Source organism: Paroedura picta, chromosome 4, assembly GCF_049243985.1.
Source record: "Paroedura picta isolate Pp20150507F chromosome 4, Ppicta_v3.0, whole genome shotgun sequence".
Lineage (NCBI taxonomy): Eukaryota > Metazoa > Chordata > Lepidosauria > Squamata > Gekkonidae > Paroedura > Paroedura picta.
The window spans coordinates 41267554-41281893 of record NC_135372.1 but is presented as its reverse complement, the minus strand read 5'-3'; the positions used below and the strand labels follow the sequence as shown (position 1 = coordinate 41281893).

At 45.3% G+C, this 14340-nt stretch overlaps 1 protein-coding gene across 2 annotated transcripts in view; it reads right to left on the bottom strand.

Annotated features, from left to right (window-relative positions):
• Positions 1-14340, bottom strand: part of LAMC2 (laminin subunit gamma 2) — a 49313-nt gene that overhangs the window by 29893 nt on the left and 5080 nt on the right. For both annotated transcript variants that reach the window (XM_077332613.1, XM_077332614.1), the window contains one exon: positions 6556-6744. In XM_077332613.1, coding sequence (XP_077188728.1) covers positions 6556-6744 — 189 coding nt within the window. The remainder of the gene's footprint in view (positions 1-6555; positions 6745-14340) is intronic.

Below are 14340 nucleotides of genomic sequence, written 5' to 3'. Positions count from 1 at the left end.
TGCAGTATTTCACTGGCAACAAAGATCAGAATTGTCAAAACAATGTTTCTTTTTTCCTGTGGTAATGGGATGGATGGAAAAGCTGGACCCCAAGGATGTGTGAGAGAAAAAAGATAGATGCCTTTGAATTAGGGACCTGGAGATGGTTATTAAAAATATCATGGAAATTGATCTATTCTGGACAGAAGAGGAAGAGGAAGAAGAGAAAGAGTTGCTACTTTTCTCTACCAGGAGGAGTCTCAAAGTGGCTTACAATTGCCTTCCCTTTCCTTTCCCCACAACAGACACCCTGTGTGGTGGGTGAGGCTGAGAGAGCCCTCGGTCAGAGCAGCTTTATCAGTGCTCTGGTGAGCCCAAGGTCACCTAGATGGCTTCATGTGAGGGATCAGGGGAATCAAACCTGGCTTGCCAGATTAGATGTCCGCATTCCTAACCACTACACCAACTGCTCTCTTAAGCCAATATCTGTAAACAAGAATGCTGATATTCTGATCACATAATGCATGCAAATGATGGATTAGAAAAAATGATTATGCTTGATAAGACTGGGGGAAGGAGAAGAAGAGGTAGACAAAGAACAAGGTGAATGGATAGAAGCAAAGACATAAAGTGAATTGACCTTACAAAAATTCAAAGAAATGATTGCACACAGAGTTGGATTGTGGGTCTTTGTGCATAAAGCCACCATGAACTCCTCCTACATTAAGGCACCCTAACATAAGGTGACCAAATTGTCCCACTTTTGGAGGGACATCTGGGGGCACCTAGCAAATTGTACTTATGTTGAAATTAAAAATATACATATTACAATACTGTTTTTGTGTTCTATGCATTCTATGAAACTTTTTGTTGCTTCATATAGACCAAAGTTTTAATCAAGACCCCCCCCCCCCCGGTCAATGGTGTCCCACTTTACCAGTGCTGAAATCTGGTCACCTTACCCTAATGACACACCAAGGCCAGATGGCACCGAATTTAAAATGAAGAAGTTAGTTCCCAGGTAGGACCTAATTATAGCTGCTTTGGAGAGTAGACTCCATAGCATTATACGCCACTGAGATCCTTCCCTGCCTCAAATCCCACCCACTCCCAGCTCCACCCCCAAAGTTTCCAGGTTTTTCCCATCCCAGAACTGGCAACACTGTCCTTTTCGATTCTGACAAAGCAACCGGAAACATATTTTTCAGTGAGAAAAGTCATGGGATATGTGTGTGGACCACAAGTTGAGCCTTTTGAGCAATTAAAAACAACACTTCACTTGCTTGTATATTGCTCATCAAGTTTCCGCACTACAAAAACCCTGCAGTACATTTGCAGAAACCGAGCATCTACACGGATTATACTGGTAATAGATAAGTGATAAGCCATGAATCCTTTGATTCAAGAATCTAGCTATAAACTCAAGCATGCCATAATCCCCTCTTAGCCTCAGCCTTCCAACCTGCAATATGGGGATAAAATAATTCTGGCCTGACTTACATGGTTGCTATGTATGTAAAGTGCTTTAGTACACTCCTTGGATTCTAGGCCTGATCATCTTTTGTCAAATTGCTGTTCTCATTTCTAATTGGCTGGCAAACCCGCATGAATCATACAGCAAGCAGCCCAACCCTGGGCAATGTGGTCATGAACAAAGTTGAAAGTGCAAAGCCTGGAAAAGATGACATCACTCACGGGCGCTTCCTCTTTTTTCCTGATTAGACAAGGTTTGTGCTTTCATGTCACTTTCTTATGCCTAAGGCAGTGATTCCCTAAATGCATACCAGGGCATACTGATATCCCTTGAGAAACAGATACATTAATTAGTAGTGCAGCGGTTTAGGGTGGCAACTTCTAATCTGGAGAGCCAGGTTTGATTCCCCGCTGCTCCACATGCAACCAGCTGGGTGACCTTGGGCTCACCACAGCCCTGATAAAGCTGTTCTGACCGAGCAGTGATTAGGGCTCTCTCAGCCTCACCTACCTCACAAGGTGTCTGTTGTGAGGAGAGGAAAGGGAAGGCGACTGTAAGCCGCTTTGAGTCTCCTTCAGATAGAGAAAAGTGGCATATAAGAACCAAATCTTCTTCTTCCTCAATAATATCAGGGCTCTCTCAGCCTCACCTCCCTCACAGGGTGTCTGTTGTGGGAAGGCAATTGTAAGCCGCTTTGAGACTCCTTCAGGCAATGAAAAGCAGGGTATAAAAACTAACTCTTCTTAAAGGATTCAGTAAACAAAGTACCCTCCCACTGCCATGGCATCCCTGTGTGAGTCAATCCTATCAGCCTACCACCTCCAGATCAGCCTACTCTAAAGGTGGATAATTCTCCTGTGTGTTTGCATTAAAAGTGACTGAATAACGCCGAGGGTGCTTGATGCAGAGATGCAGCATTATTACCTCACCTTCTACGAGGCTCCCCACTGAGACTCTGCATGGGTCACTGCTACCAAGTTCTTTCCTTCCAGTCTGGAGATATACTCATATCAATTTTTCATCAGCACCAGGGATGGTCTCCTCTGAGAGTAATCCCTCCAATCAAAATGCATATAATTTTGCTCTTAAGAGTAAAGTGGGCCTCTAATTTCAGTCGAGAAAACAAATGTGCTTCCTCGGCTATTATGAATTTGGGAAACAATGGCCTCAAGGCAGCAGACAACGTAATATGGGAATGATTAAGAAGTACAATTGAATCTCAAAGGACGAGGGGGAACACCAAAGGACTGTGGCTTGCCACTTCTTTGAAGTCGGCAGAGTTGTATTTATATATCACATTTCTATCCCACGCTTCCTCCATAGAGGTTGCAGATCTGCACAGTAAACATTCCACTTTATGCTTACAAAAATTCAGCTGGCAGCTCTATGTGAACATGGGAACTTAAGAGCGGTTGTGTCTGTGGTCATTGAGCTCAGAGCAAGGACTGGAATCCTGAACTCTTGTCACGCATTCGCCAAGTTCTGCTTTACACCCAATCAGCAACCAGACTTATGGACCTATCATGGGCCTCACTTACCCTACTTCTCCCCGCAACAGACACCTTGTGAGGTAGGTGAGGCTGAGAGAGGTCTAAAAACTGTGACAGGGCCAGGGTCACCCAGCTGGCTGCATGTGGAGGAGGAGCAGGGAATCAAACCTGGTTCCCCAGATTAGAGGCTGCTGCTCTTATTGAGCATTCAGATTTTAGAACTGAATCACAGAAACCTCTTTAAGAAGGGTCTGTAGGGGTGCTTCTGGTCAGTATCATGGGGAAAAGCCAAGCAGCCTGGAGTCTGCCTCCAGCATCATTCCTACGCATTCTTCAGTTTCTTGGCAGCCCTGCACACTTGGGTTTCCCCACTACAAAGTGCCAGAACTCTTTGAAGGAGTGTCTATAGCATCTGGTTTTACTGACTCTCTCCAGGTTCAGGCCTGCTCAACCTCTTCCATCTAATGCATTCTGGACTGTACAAAGCACTAGGCCTAAAAGCTCAGTCCTGGGAATCTGTCCCCGATGGAATCATGAACTTTGCTTGTGCTCAGTCTGAAAGTGCAATAGACAAGCTAGCTGTTGTCTGAAAGTCATTCTTTCTGTTCAGCTGTTAATCTGGAGGCAAGCAGGGAGGAAGCACGCTCAAGGGAGCAGGAAGTCTCCAGTTACTCAATCAGGACACGGGAGAAGACTATTTGAAAACTATCAGGAAGTTCCTAATCATCTGGGCATGGAATTGGAGTCCCTGTGGATGGGCAAGTAGTTGTGAATTTCCGGCATTCTGCAGGGGGTTGGACATAAAACCTTTCCCTCAAAACCTCCAGAGTGTTATAGACAAGTTTGGACCGCTACAATGAAATGACTTCATCCTTGCCAAGATTCAACTGTTTCCTACATGTAAACGTTCAAGATTGTCTACATTTTCTACATGGACTTTAGACAGGCGATTGAATGGCCTCCACTTCTGGACCAGGTTTTAAAAAAAATCAATAATGCGGACAGCAGAAACACCAGAAAAATGTTATATGGGTTTAACAAATGTTTCATAGCCTCGGACTCCTTTTCCTGGCAACTGAGAGAAGTATATCTCCAAAGCAGGAAGAGTGACTCAGAAGAACTCCAGCTGTTACAGGCCATTTGAATTCCAGAATCTTTCCAAGGCAGCCTAGAAACAAATCTGTGTTGTTTTGCCTGCTCCGGAAATAAGACTTCCTGTCCTTTCCCCGGCTTGAGACTTGGTGTGCTTGGAACCTAGCCCTAATCATTTTTGAATGGGATTTATTTCCAAGTAAATGCTTACAGCATATGAAATGTAGACGCCTTTTTGTAGTGCTTTACTTCCAGAACCTGCAGTACTAGATTAGTAAGACGTTAAATATTTAAAGTATGTATATCATGTACTCAATATCCAGACTCCTGAGTCATAATTTTTAACAACTATATACCTGGGCAGGGGAGAAATCAATGAAACAGCAACATCCGATGTTAATCACAGTACCACAAGTTTTTGTAACTTTTTTTAAAGATTGCCCAGAACAATACAATACAATACAGCTGGGCTTTTTAAAAGGAAAATTTGAAACAACACAGTAGTGCGTGAATCAAATTCCCGTGAGTAGCACATAATGCTACAACATATTCATGCATTGCCCTTGTATGTGTATTAAAGTTGCCCAGGTCACATTATAGAGTCTCTAGAGAAGTGGTTCTCAACCTGGGGGTCGATCGACCCTTTTCCCAGGCATCGCCGCGACCACAACCATGGCCGCTGCCTTCCTAATGGCATGAGGGTTGTGTGCTCTGGCCACTTTGGCAATCACAGAAGCCCAAAACGGCCACTACTGTAGAGGGGAGGGGCACCGGTGGTGCTCCAGCCAGTGTCCGCATGCAGGCCCAGAGGTCTGCACCTGCATGCGGGTTCTGGAGCTGCCGTTCCCCTCCATGATGCGGCACTGTCCGCCTCGGGCTTCCATGATCGCCAGTGCACCAGAGCGTACAACCCTATACTGCCGTAGACCTTGCTGCGCTGCTGCACTCCTCGGTGACCCAAAGGGGGTCACGCCATCAGATAGGTTGAGAACCACTGCTCTAGAGGAATCATGATAACATGCTTTACTTTATACATTAACATCAGCCAGCATAATGCAACTTTTGTATCACTTAAATTTCCGGAACTGCCCAATTCTCCCCTAGAAATAGACTTTGCCTGGTTGTAGTAAGTTTGCCAGCCTCCAGTTGGGGCCATGGGTTCTCCTGGAATTACACCTGATCTTTGGGTAGTGGACATCCCCAGTGAGCTCTCTCCCTTCTCCAAACTTCACCTTGCTCAGGTCCACTCTCAAACCTCCAGAAACATCCCAACCCAAAGTTGGTGACTCTAGGTTGCACATTTTTAAGGACTCCTGTAATAAAATAAAACCAAGTGTACATTCGGCAGAGAACGACAGCCCATCCTGGCTTGCTAATGAGTACACTTGTATAATAACTGGATGGATCTCCATCTAAAGATTGTATTTTTAGATGATGATGTTAGTCATCCAGTCGAGACTGACTCTTGGTGATCATATGTCACAACTGCCACCACATTTTTTGATCTGGCACTGCTTCTTTTAGTTGTGTAATGCTCTGGCCAGTGTCCATTTTGATCCTGTCTAACCACCATGTTCTTTGTCGGCCTCGATTCCTTTTTCCACTAACCAATCCTAGCATAATTGCTTTCTCCATTGAGTTGGATTGCATGATATGACCAAAGAAAGTGAGCTGGAATTCGTGATTTTGCATACCAATGATAGATCAGGATTTATGCACTGTAATATTTCCTTGTTTGCAACTTTTGCTGTCCATGGAACCCGCAGAAGCCTTCTCCAGCACCAGAGTTCAAACTAATCAACTCTCCTCCTGTCTTATTTCTACACTGTCCATTTTTCACAGCTATAAGTGGCTACTGAAAATATGATAGATCGAACTAATCTACATTTGGGAGTCAGGCTTATGTCCTTGCTTTTCCATATTCAGTTGAAACTTGTCATTGCTGAGCGACTCAGAGCAATCCAACATTTTATTTCTGTACTGCAATCACCACTCTCACCAATTTGTGATCCCAGAAAAATGAATTCTTGAACACATTTGATCTCTTTTTTTAGACGTACAACTTTAAATGCCACACTTAAGAAAATGCAGATCTTTAATCAATCCTTAGTCACAGCAACCAAGAAGAAGAAGAAGAAGAAGAAGAAGAGTTGGTTCGTATATGCCGCTTTTCCCTACCCGAAGGAGGCTCAAAGCGGCTTACAGTCTCCTTCCCATTCCTCTCCCCACAACAGACACCCTGTGAGGTGGGTGAGGCTGAGAGAGCCCTGATATCACTGCCCTGTCAGAACAGCTTTATCAGTGCCGTGGCGAGCCCAAGGTCACCCAGCTGGCTGCATGTGGGGGAGTGCAGAATCGAACCTGGCATGCCAGATTAGAAGTCTGTACTCCTAACCACTACACCAAACTGGCTCTCAGTTACCTCTAGTACTACTGATGTAACTTATTATTCCTTACCCAAGCTGGCCGAAATTAATTGCCTTTTCTGTCTCAGTAACCGGTCCAAAGTCGCTCACTTACCTACGGAATTGCAGGTACAAGGCCTACAGTGATCGCCCCGGTGCTGGTGGTAGAAGCCTTCCTTGCACCGTTCACAGTGCACTCCTTCTGTGTTGTCCATGCAGTTGAGGCACCGGTATCCATTCCCCGTTTGTTGGAGCAATTCAAAGTCAAATATGCACTGTCTGGATTTCCCACTGCAGTCACAGGCTGAAAGACAGAGCACATAAATAAAATCTCCATTAATTAATTAACTAAGTTTGGAAGCAGAAACTCTACCATAAGTAGAGGCTGCAGGTTTGGGATGCTGTTTGATGGGCCAGTGGTCTCACCCACAATAAGGCATCTTCATGTGTTCCAACACAGAAAGAGAATATAAGGACAGTAGATCAGCAGATAGCCAGATCTAAGCCATAGGACAGCCAAGATCTAAACCTGGAAGATCATGGGAAAGGGTTTCCTGAGTATTGGGGGGGGGGGACAACTGTTTTTGTGCCTATAATACCGCAGCCCGATCTTGGGGCTTTGTCGCAGTCAACCCTTCTGTTCTACGTGCTACCTTTGGCTGAATGAATTCGTGTATGTCTCTTATTCAATAAACTAACTTTTGGTTTAGTGCCTGAGCCGTGGTATTTACCGTGTTGGAGAATGAGAAGAGACTTTGCAGCAGTGCTTGCTTAGGTCCCTGACAAATATGGGTACAAGGCAGTGTTGAGGAGCGGGACTAAGGGATTAAGTTAGGGTCAGGCACTCTCTCACTTGTCATTTGTCTAGCTCAGGGATAGTCAACCTGTGGCATTTGCTGGCAGGGGCTCATGGGAATTGTAGTCCATGGACATCTGGAGGGCCACAGGTTGACTACCCCTGGTCTAGCTGTTTAACAAAGAGGAAAATACAGGGAGTGAACCAGAGGCCTAGGCAGCTTCTCTCTCGTAAAGACTGGGGAGAACCCTAAACTTAAGACCCCACCCCTAACTCTGTCCCTCACTTCATTGTGAATATCGAGCTGGGTCTCTTGATCAAGTATGCATCTTTGAAACCTAGAGCGCTCTCAGCAGCTGTTCTGGCTAATCCCCAAGTCAGCTGCCTGCCGACACATACCATCAGGTTCAGGCATGACACTCGCATTCCGAGCACCTGAGAGGCACCTCCAGCTCGGACGAAGGCTGCCAAGCTAAGTTGAGCTGATCTCATTCCCATCAATGCTCACTCAGCAGCACCTGGCATTTAATCAGCCTGCTTTGGGCAGCGTCTCAGCCCACATGCCTCTCAACACTCTCTTTCCCCTGTTGGCCGACTTTCAATACGCAAGAGAGGAGAGTAGCACCAGGATACTTAAGGCATAAAAAGAGGTTTATTAAGAAAAGAAACAAACTTTGTATAGGAGAGGAGAGGTTCCAAACCGTCTTCTTCATTCAGTCTGTTCTGGAGGCAAGCAGGGAGGAAGTGTGCTCAAGGGAGCAGGAAGTCTCCTATTGAGCCAATCAGGACACAGAGGAGATTATTGGAAAAATATTAGGAAGTTTCTGTTCTAGGGATGCCAGTCCCCAGGTGGGATCTGTGGAGTCCCTGGAATCATAGCTCATCTCCAGAAAGCAAATGGCTACGTTGGAGGGTAGAGTGCATAACATTATGCTCCACTGAGGTCTCTCTAGGGATGCCAGTCTCCAGGTGGGATTTGGGGATCCCCCAGAATTCCAGGTCATCTCCAGATTAAAGAGATCAGTCCCCCTGGAGAAAATGGCTGCGTTGGGGGGTGGACTTCATAGCGTTATACTCCACTGAGGTCCCACCCCTTCCCAAATCTTGCCCGATCCTGGATCTACCTCCAAAGTTTCCAGGTATTTCCTAGATCTTGCATATCCCGACTTTCTTGCTGTCCCTCTTCTTAAGCCAGAAGTTAGCTGCTGCTAGAGCCACAGAGGCCCAAGGGAGTTTGGCCCCTCAGTCTCAAATGCAACATTTCATAGAATGCCACAGAGTCTTTTTGCTTTCTTTCTAGACAACGATGTAGAATTTCGAACGTCTGACTGGAGAGTAGCCATTTTACTGCTTCCCTTCAGGTAATTTTTTTTGTCTCAAAATCACCCAATCTGCTTTTTCCCCCAGTGGGGAAAAGAAACAGGGTCCATTTTAAAAAATCTTCTACCTATGCTTTTGAAGCAGGGGTAAACAAGGCAGAGGTCAACGCAAAGAGGGAACAAGGAAGGAAATGAGGCTCATTTGCACAGGATGCTGGGACACACATGAAACTGCCTTATACTGAATCAGACCCTGGGTCCATCAAAGCTGGTATTGTCTCTTCAGAACGGCAGGAGCTCTCCAAGGTCTCAGGCAGAGGTCTTTTACATCAGTGATCCCCAACCCCAGGTTGGAGGACTGGTACCGGTCCGTCGATCAGTTGGTACCAGGCCACAGCTCTAAGAAATTAGGTTCAGCCCACTAACGTCGACCCAAATTTGCAGAGGTCCAGGTCACAAAGCTTCCTTCTCCATTCCTGCTCTGACTAGGACTCACTCATCTCACGTCCAGGGGCGCCTTATTCCTAGAACAGCCCACACAACTCCGCGGCAATGAGGTTCCTGCCCGCTGCCTTCAGTGACCACGGCGAAAAAAATAGGCCAGCTTGCTCAACCGTCCTTCTTGTCCGTTTGCCCAATCAGAGGAGCCATAGCGGCCACCAGATAAGCTTGACCCTCCGGTGCCATCCAATGATGGATCCTCTAGTATGGGGGTCGTCAGCCCTTGGTCTGCAGCTTGATACCGGGCCGCGAAGGCCACGGTACTGGGCTGGCGGCAGCCGTGCCTGCCTCCCACCTCCACAGCAAGAAGCTCACCAGGCCACGAGCGAAGCGGCCGCCAAAGCAGCCGCTTCGCTCGTGGCCCGGCTAGCTTCTCACTGTGAGAGGGAGGGAAGAGGTAGGCACGGCCGCCGGCATGCCGGCGACGCAGACGTGCATGCACGGAGTTGCCGTGCATGCGCATTTGTGCCCCCTGCTGGCGAAAACGCACATACACGGCAACTCTGCACGTGCGTATTACCGCCCCCTGCTGGCACAAACGCACATGCGCGGCAACTGCGCATGCACGTTTGTGTGCAGCTGCCGCGCTTGAGCGGCGCCCAGGGCACCAGCTCTCCCCCACCCCTGGAGGCGGTCCTCGACCACAAAAAGGTTGGGGACCGCTGCTCTAGTAGACTACCCCACCCCCGGGCCTCAGTAAAATTGTCAGGCATTGAATGGTACCAGGTGATAAAAAGGTTGGTGACCACTGTTTTACATCATCTACTGCCAAATCCTTCAACTGGAATTGAACCTGGGACCTCTGCATAGCAAGCGGAGGCTCTACCACTGAACCACAGCTGCTCCCCCAAATTGCACATTAAGGGTGCTTTTGTTGAAAATGAAGCTTCTTCACAACTTATTGCAACATATAGAATAATAGTTCAGTGATACCATGTCACAGGCATGGACACACAGGAAGCTGCCTTATAGGGACTCAGACTACGCATTCATTCATCAAGGTCAGGATGGTCTCCTCAGACCAGCAGCAGTTCTCTGGGGTCTCAGTCCGAGAACTTTTCTACTGGAGTCGGTGGGGATTGAACCTGGGACTTTTTGCATGCCAACCAGAGGCTCTACCACTGACCCATGGTTGTTCGATTCTTCATGTTGAAAAAATCCTTGCCTCAGAAATGAGATTTTTGGAGAAAGGATTCTAAACCAGCTCTCTAACATACTTGTTTTCTATGTGCAGGGAATTTATTATTATTATTATTATTTTTGCATGGAGGAATATTCTGTCATGTAAGCCCCTGCTAAAGTGGAACGTCCCCATGGCAGGTTGATCCTCAGAAACTCTGCCTGAAACAATTTTGCCCGTGTATTTTCCCTACACTAACTAACCAAATATGGCAATGTTGGCTGATTACATTAACTGATCCGTATCATTAGCTCTACATGCCAATTTTCACACCCAAAGCTCAACCAGTTAGGAGATGACATCACCCAATCACAGTTTGATTCCACTCAGTTTTTCAACTTCTTGCGGCTGTCAGGGGAGTTTTTGGATACAATTATATCATGGTAATTATGCGTGTAAGGGTATGTTTTTTTAACAAGGTGATTTCACCGTTTTCCTGGTTCTGGTTTTGCCTGTTGCTTTCCTTCGTGAAGCTTCCTGAAGGGACTCTCAGTGCCTAACGGGGACCTTCTGAGTAAAATGGTGCATAAACAGGGAGACTCAATGCTCTTTGCTCAGACTTTAAAGCACACAGCTGAAGGATTTTTGCCCTTTGATTATATACCAACAGTGGGACAACCCCTTCCTCAATGAAGGAAAATACAGTAAGAGCTTACTTGGAATTACTAATGCTCAAATACATCTCCTGCACAGATTGAAACAAAGCCCTAATAAATTCCCCACCACCACCACCACCACCACCTTTACTGCACCAGTAGGCCATAACTGTTCCAAACAGGGCTACTTTCATACACAGATATCCTGGTGATGGAATATGACTAAATAAGCACATTAGTTTCCAAACTACCAAGATTATCCTATGCAGACACAGCTGAAGGACTGGTTCGCACTTCCAAAGATACTTTCAAGGTCTGGTTCTCATTGTCAAATGCTTGGTTTCTTTTTGGATTGTGCTGCTAAATCCATAAACTGATTTCCTGAGGTGATACAGAAATTCAAACTGTTGGGATATACCAGGAGAAACTGGAGAGGATGGAGAGGGATGGAATTCAGCAGGGATATGATACCGTAGAGCAGGGGTAGTCAAACTGCGGCCCTCCAGATGTCCATGGACTACAATTCCCACGAGCCTGGGAATTGTAGTCCATGGACATCTGGAGGGCCGCAGTTTGACTACCCCTGCCGTAGAGGCTACCCTCAGAACCAGCTATACTCTCCAGAGGTGTATTGATCAGTTATGCACTTCAGGCTTGACCAGGAGCACACAACTCTACTGGGGCCAGGTGCAATTTTATCTGGATATAAACATTTCCCCAGTCTCTATGGTTTTTACCATTGAGATTGAGGAAATTCCTAAAGTGGGGAGCCATGACATAACTTGGAGGTGTTCACCAAGAAGGGAGATCATGTAGGGGAAGCCAGCACAGGAACGACAAACCTACAAGGAGTCTCCTAGTATTCATACCAGGTCTAAACTACCTGCCCTTTATACAGTTTGATGCTACAGGTCTTATTTCTTTCTCTCCCAGGAGCTTGAGCAGGTGTTATCAGACTAGGTCCAGTCCTTCCCATATCATGATATTCCTGATTGAAGTCCTAGACTAGGGACCTGCCATCTTGCTCCTTTATCATAATAGAGAGCCTTACACTCTGCTACTACTATAGTATAAAGACTGACATGAAGCAAAGAAAAGATAAATACATTAGGAATATGCAAGTCTCATCACAGGGACAATTGTCTAAAATGGGCAGTGTTACCTTTGTAGATCAACACTGCCCACCACATACATGTTAGAAAGGATAACCAGAATACATTGCAAAAGAGTCTGTGGCATTTTGTGGCTATGGTAAAACTAATGATTTAGTACATCCAGAAGGGTTCAGAGGCCCAGTGAACTTGGTTGTGTTACCATAAAGGTAGCCCATCATGGAAGGGTGCCTCATATAGAGACTTTCATGCACAGAAGCCCATGATTGGATTCTAAACAGGTTGGTACACATAGTCTGGCAAAAGCTGCTTATGGAGTCAGTAGGAACCCTTAACAAACCTAGGAAGCCAGGCCAGGTCTCCATCTTGTTTGGCTTCACTAGCTTTCTTTCTCTTGCCTAGAAAAGCCAGGGCAGATTTTCATCTGGTTTGAACTGGGCTAGAACCTCATCTTCTACTTCTTGCTTGCCTAATTGACAGTTAAATGTGCACATCATGGAAAACACCCGTCCCAGCCAAAGACCATTAGACTGTCAATAGGAAAGGTATATTCCCTCAGGAACTAACTGAAATTTCTTTTGTCCAGTACAATTTCTGTCTAGCAGCAACTCCTGCCCCTAAATGGCTCCCATTGTAACCCCCCACAAGTCCTGTAGCGACCCTCTACAAGAGCTGAAGGCAAGACGAAGTATCTTGCAAGGGTAAATGCTCTTCTTTGTTTACTTATTACCAGGTGAGACAGATAAGTGGCAGGGGCCAGAATATATCTTGTTTTAATTGGGGCCAAGGAAGTTGGAGCTTTACTCAAGTCCAGTTGACGTTGATTGTCCCGTATCCGCTGCTTAACTAATGATGCAGCTTGATCATGAGCTAATTTGCTCCATCATAACTTTGAGTAATGCCTTTCTGCTTGTCAGCCTCTGTGAAGAACACTCCTTCCAGAGTCTGATATAAAACGATGGCAGGTGACACAGCACAAGAATCCAGCAACTGTGTGAATGTGTAGATGCCTTCCATTGTTGAACCTTCACCACTGATGTAGCAGGAATTCGGTAAAGACAGAGGTTTGCGTTCCCCTTACACTGAGACAATGTTTTTGTGGGAGTAGCAAAATTGATACAAGAGAGCATATATTGTTCCACTGCCCTGCTTATGTAGACATTCATAGCAACTTGATTGAACCACTCCTTAAAAAGTTGCCAGAACATCATGATGTAGATCGAGCAAAGAAGCTGCAAGTAATGAGTCCCTCCAGGTGATAACTCGGCTGGCCAAGTTTTGTCCTGCCGCCATAAAAATCAGATGCTCTAAAGTAGCATAATTTTAAGTTCTATTTAATGATCTGTTTAAAATTGTATGGTATTAAATGACCATATTCTTTTGTTCTCTTATGTATCGACTTCATATAACTTGGTCTGAATGATTGTAAAGATTGATTTATTGATTGATTGATTGATTGATTGATTGATTATGATGGAGCAAGCATGAGCAGCATAGAAGAGTCCAAAACAACATTCAGGATGTCTACTGAAATGAACTACATTCACTGTTATTCTCACCAGATGAATTTGATAATAACTTTATAGTACAACAAGCAGCACTCCAAATCAAGGATGTGATAGAGTTTTCTTTGCAGACATTTCCAGGTCTGATTTTTGCATGTTCACAAAAAACAACAACTGAATTTCTGGAAATAGTTATGGAAAGAGGACCTCCAAGGAATTTAACATCGAGGAAATGGGGGCCTCCCTGCCTAAGAAGTCCCACTCAAAAAAATTAATAAATACTCAGTCATTATAATCTACTACGCTCAGTAAGGTTTTTAAAATAACTTATTTAAATGTATATACACTGTTTTAACTGTGAAACTATATTATTTGGTATGTTTCGTTCTGTTGTTTCTCGCCCTGACCCAACCACGAAGGGTTGGGTCAACCCTTAATACAACTTAATACAAATTAAGTTGATCATCATCATCATCTCTAACATGCTGGAATTTTAACTCCTGAGCAGGGAATTTGGTATTTAAAAGGATACTGGGACTCCTTGAATACTTAAAAAAACCAAGAGCCTGGAATTTGATCAGGCCAGTGGATTAATTTGACTTATTTATTTATTCGGCTTCTAGCCCACTCCTCTCCAGAACAGTCTCAAGGCAGCTTGCAACATTTAAAACTCTGATACAATAAAATATCATTAGGTATTAAAATTAATCAGTTTGAAAACTCCCGTGAGGAGACGTGCAAACACATGGCTTACAACCACACGTGTGCAAGCAAGTGGCAGCGCGAGGTTTGTGCCTCCGTGCAGAAACGGTATATAGCAGGGGTAGTCAACCTGTGGTCCTCCAGAAGCCCATGGGCTACAATTCCCATGAGCCCCTGCCAGCAAATGCT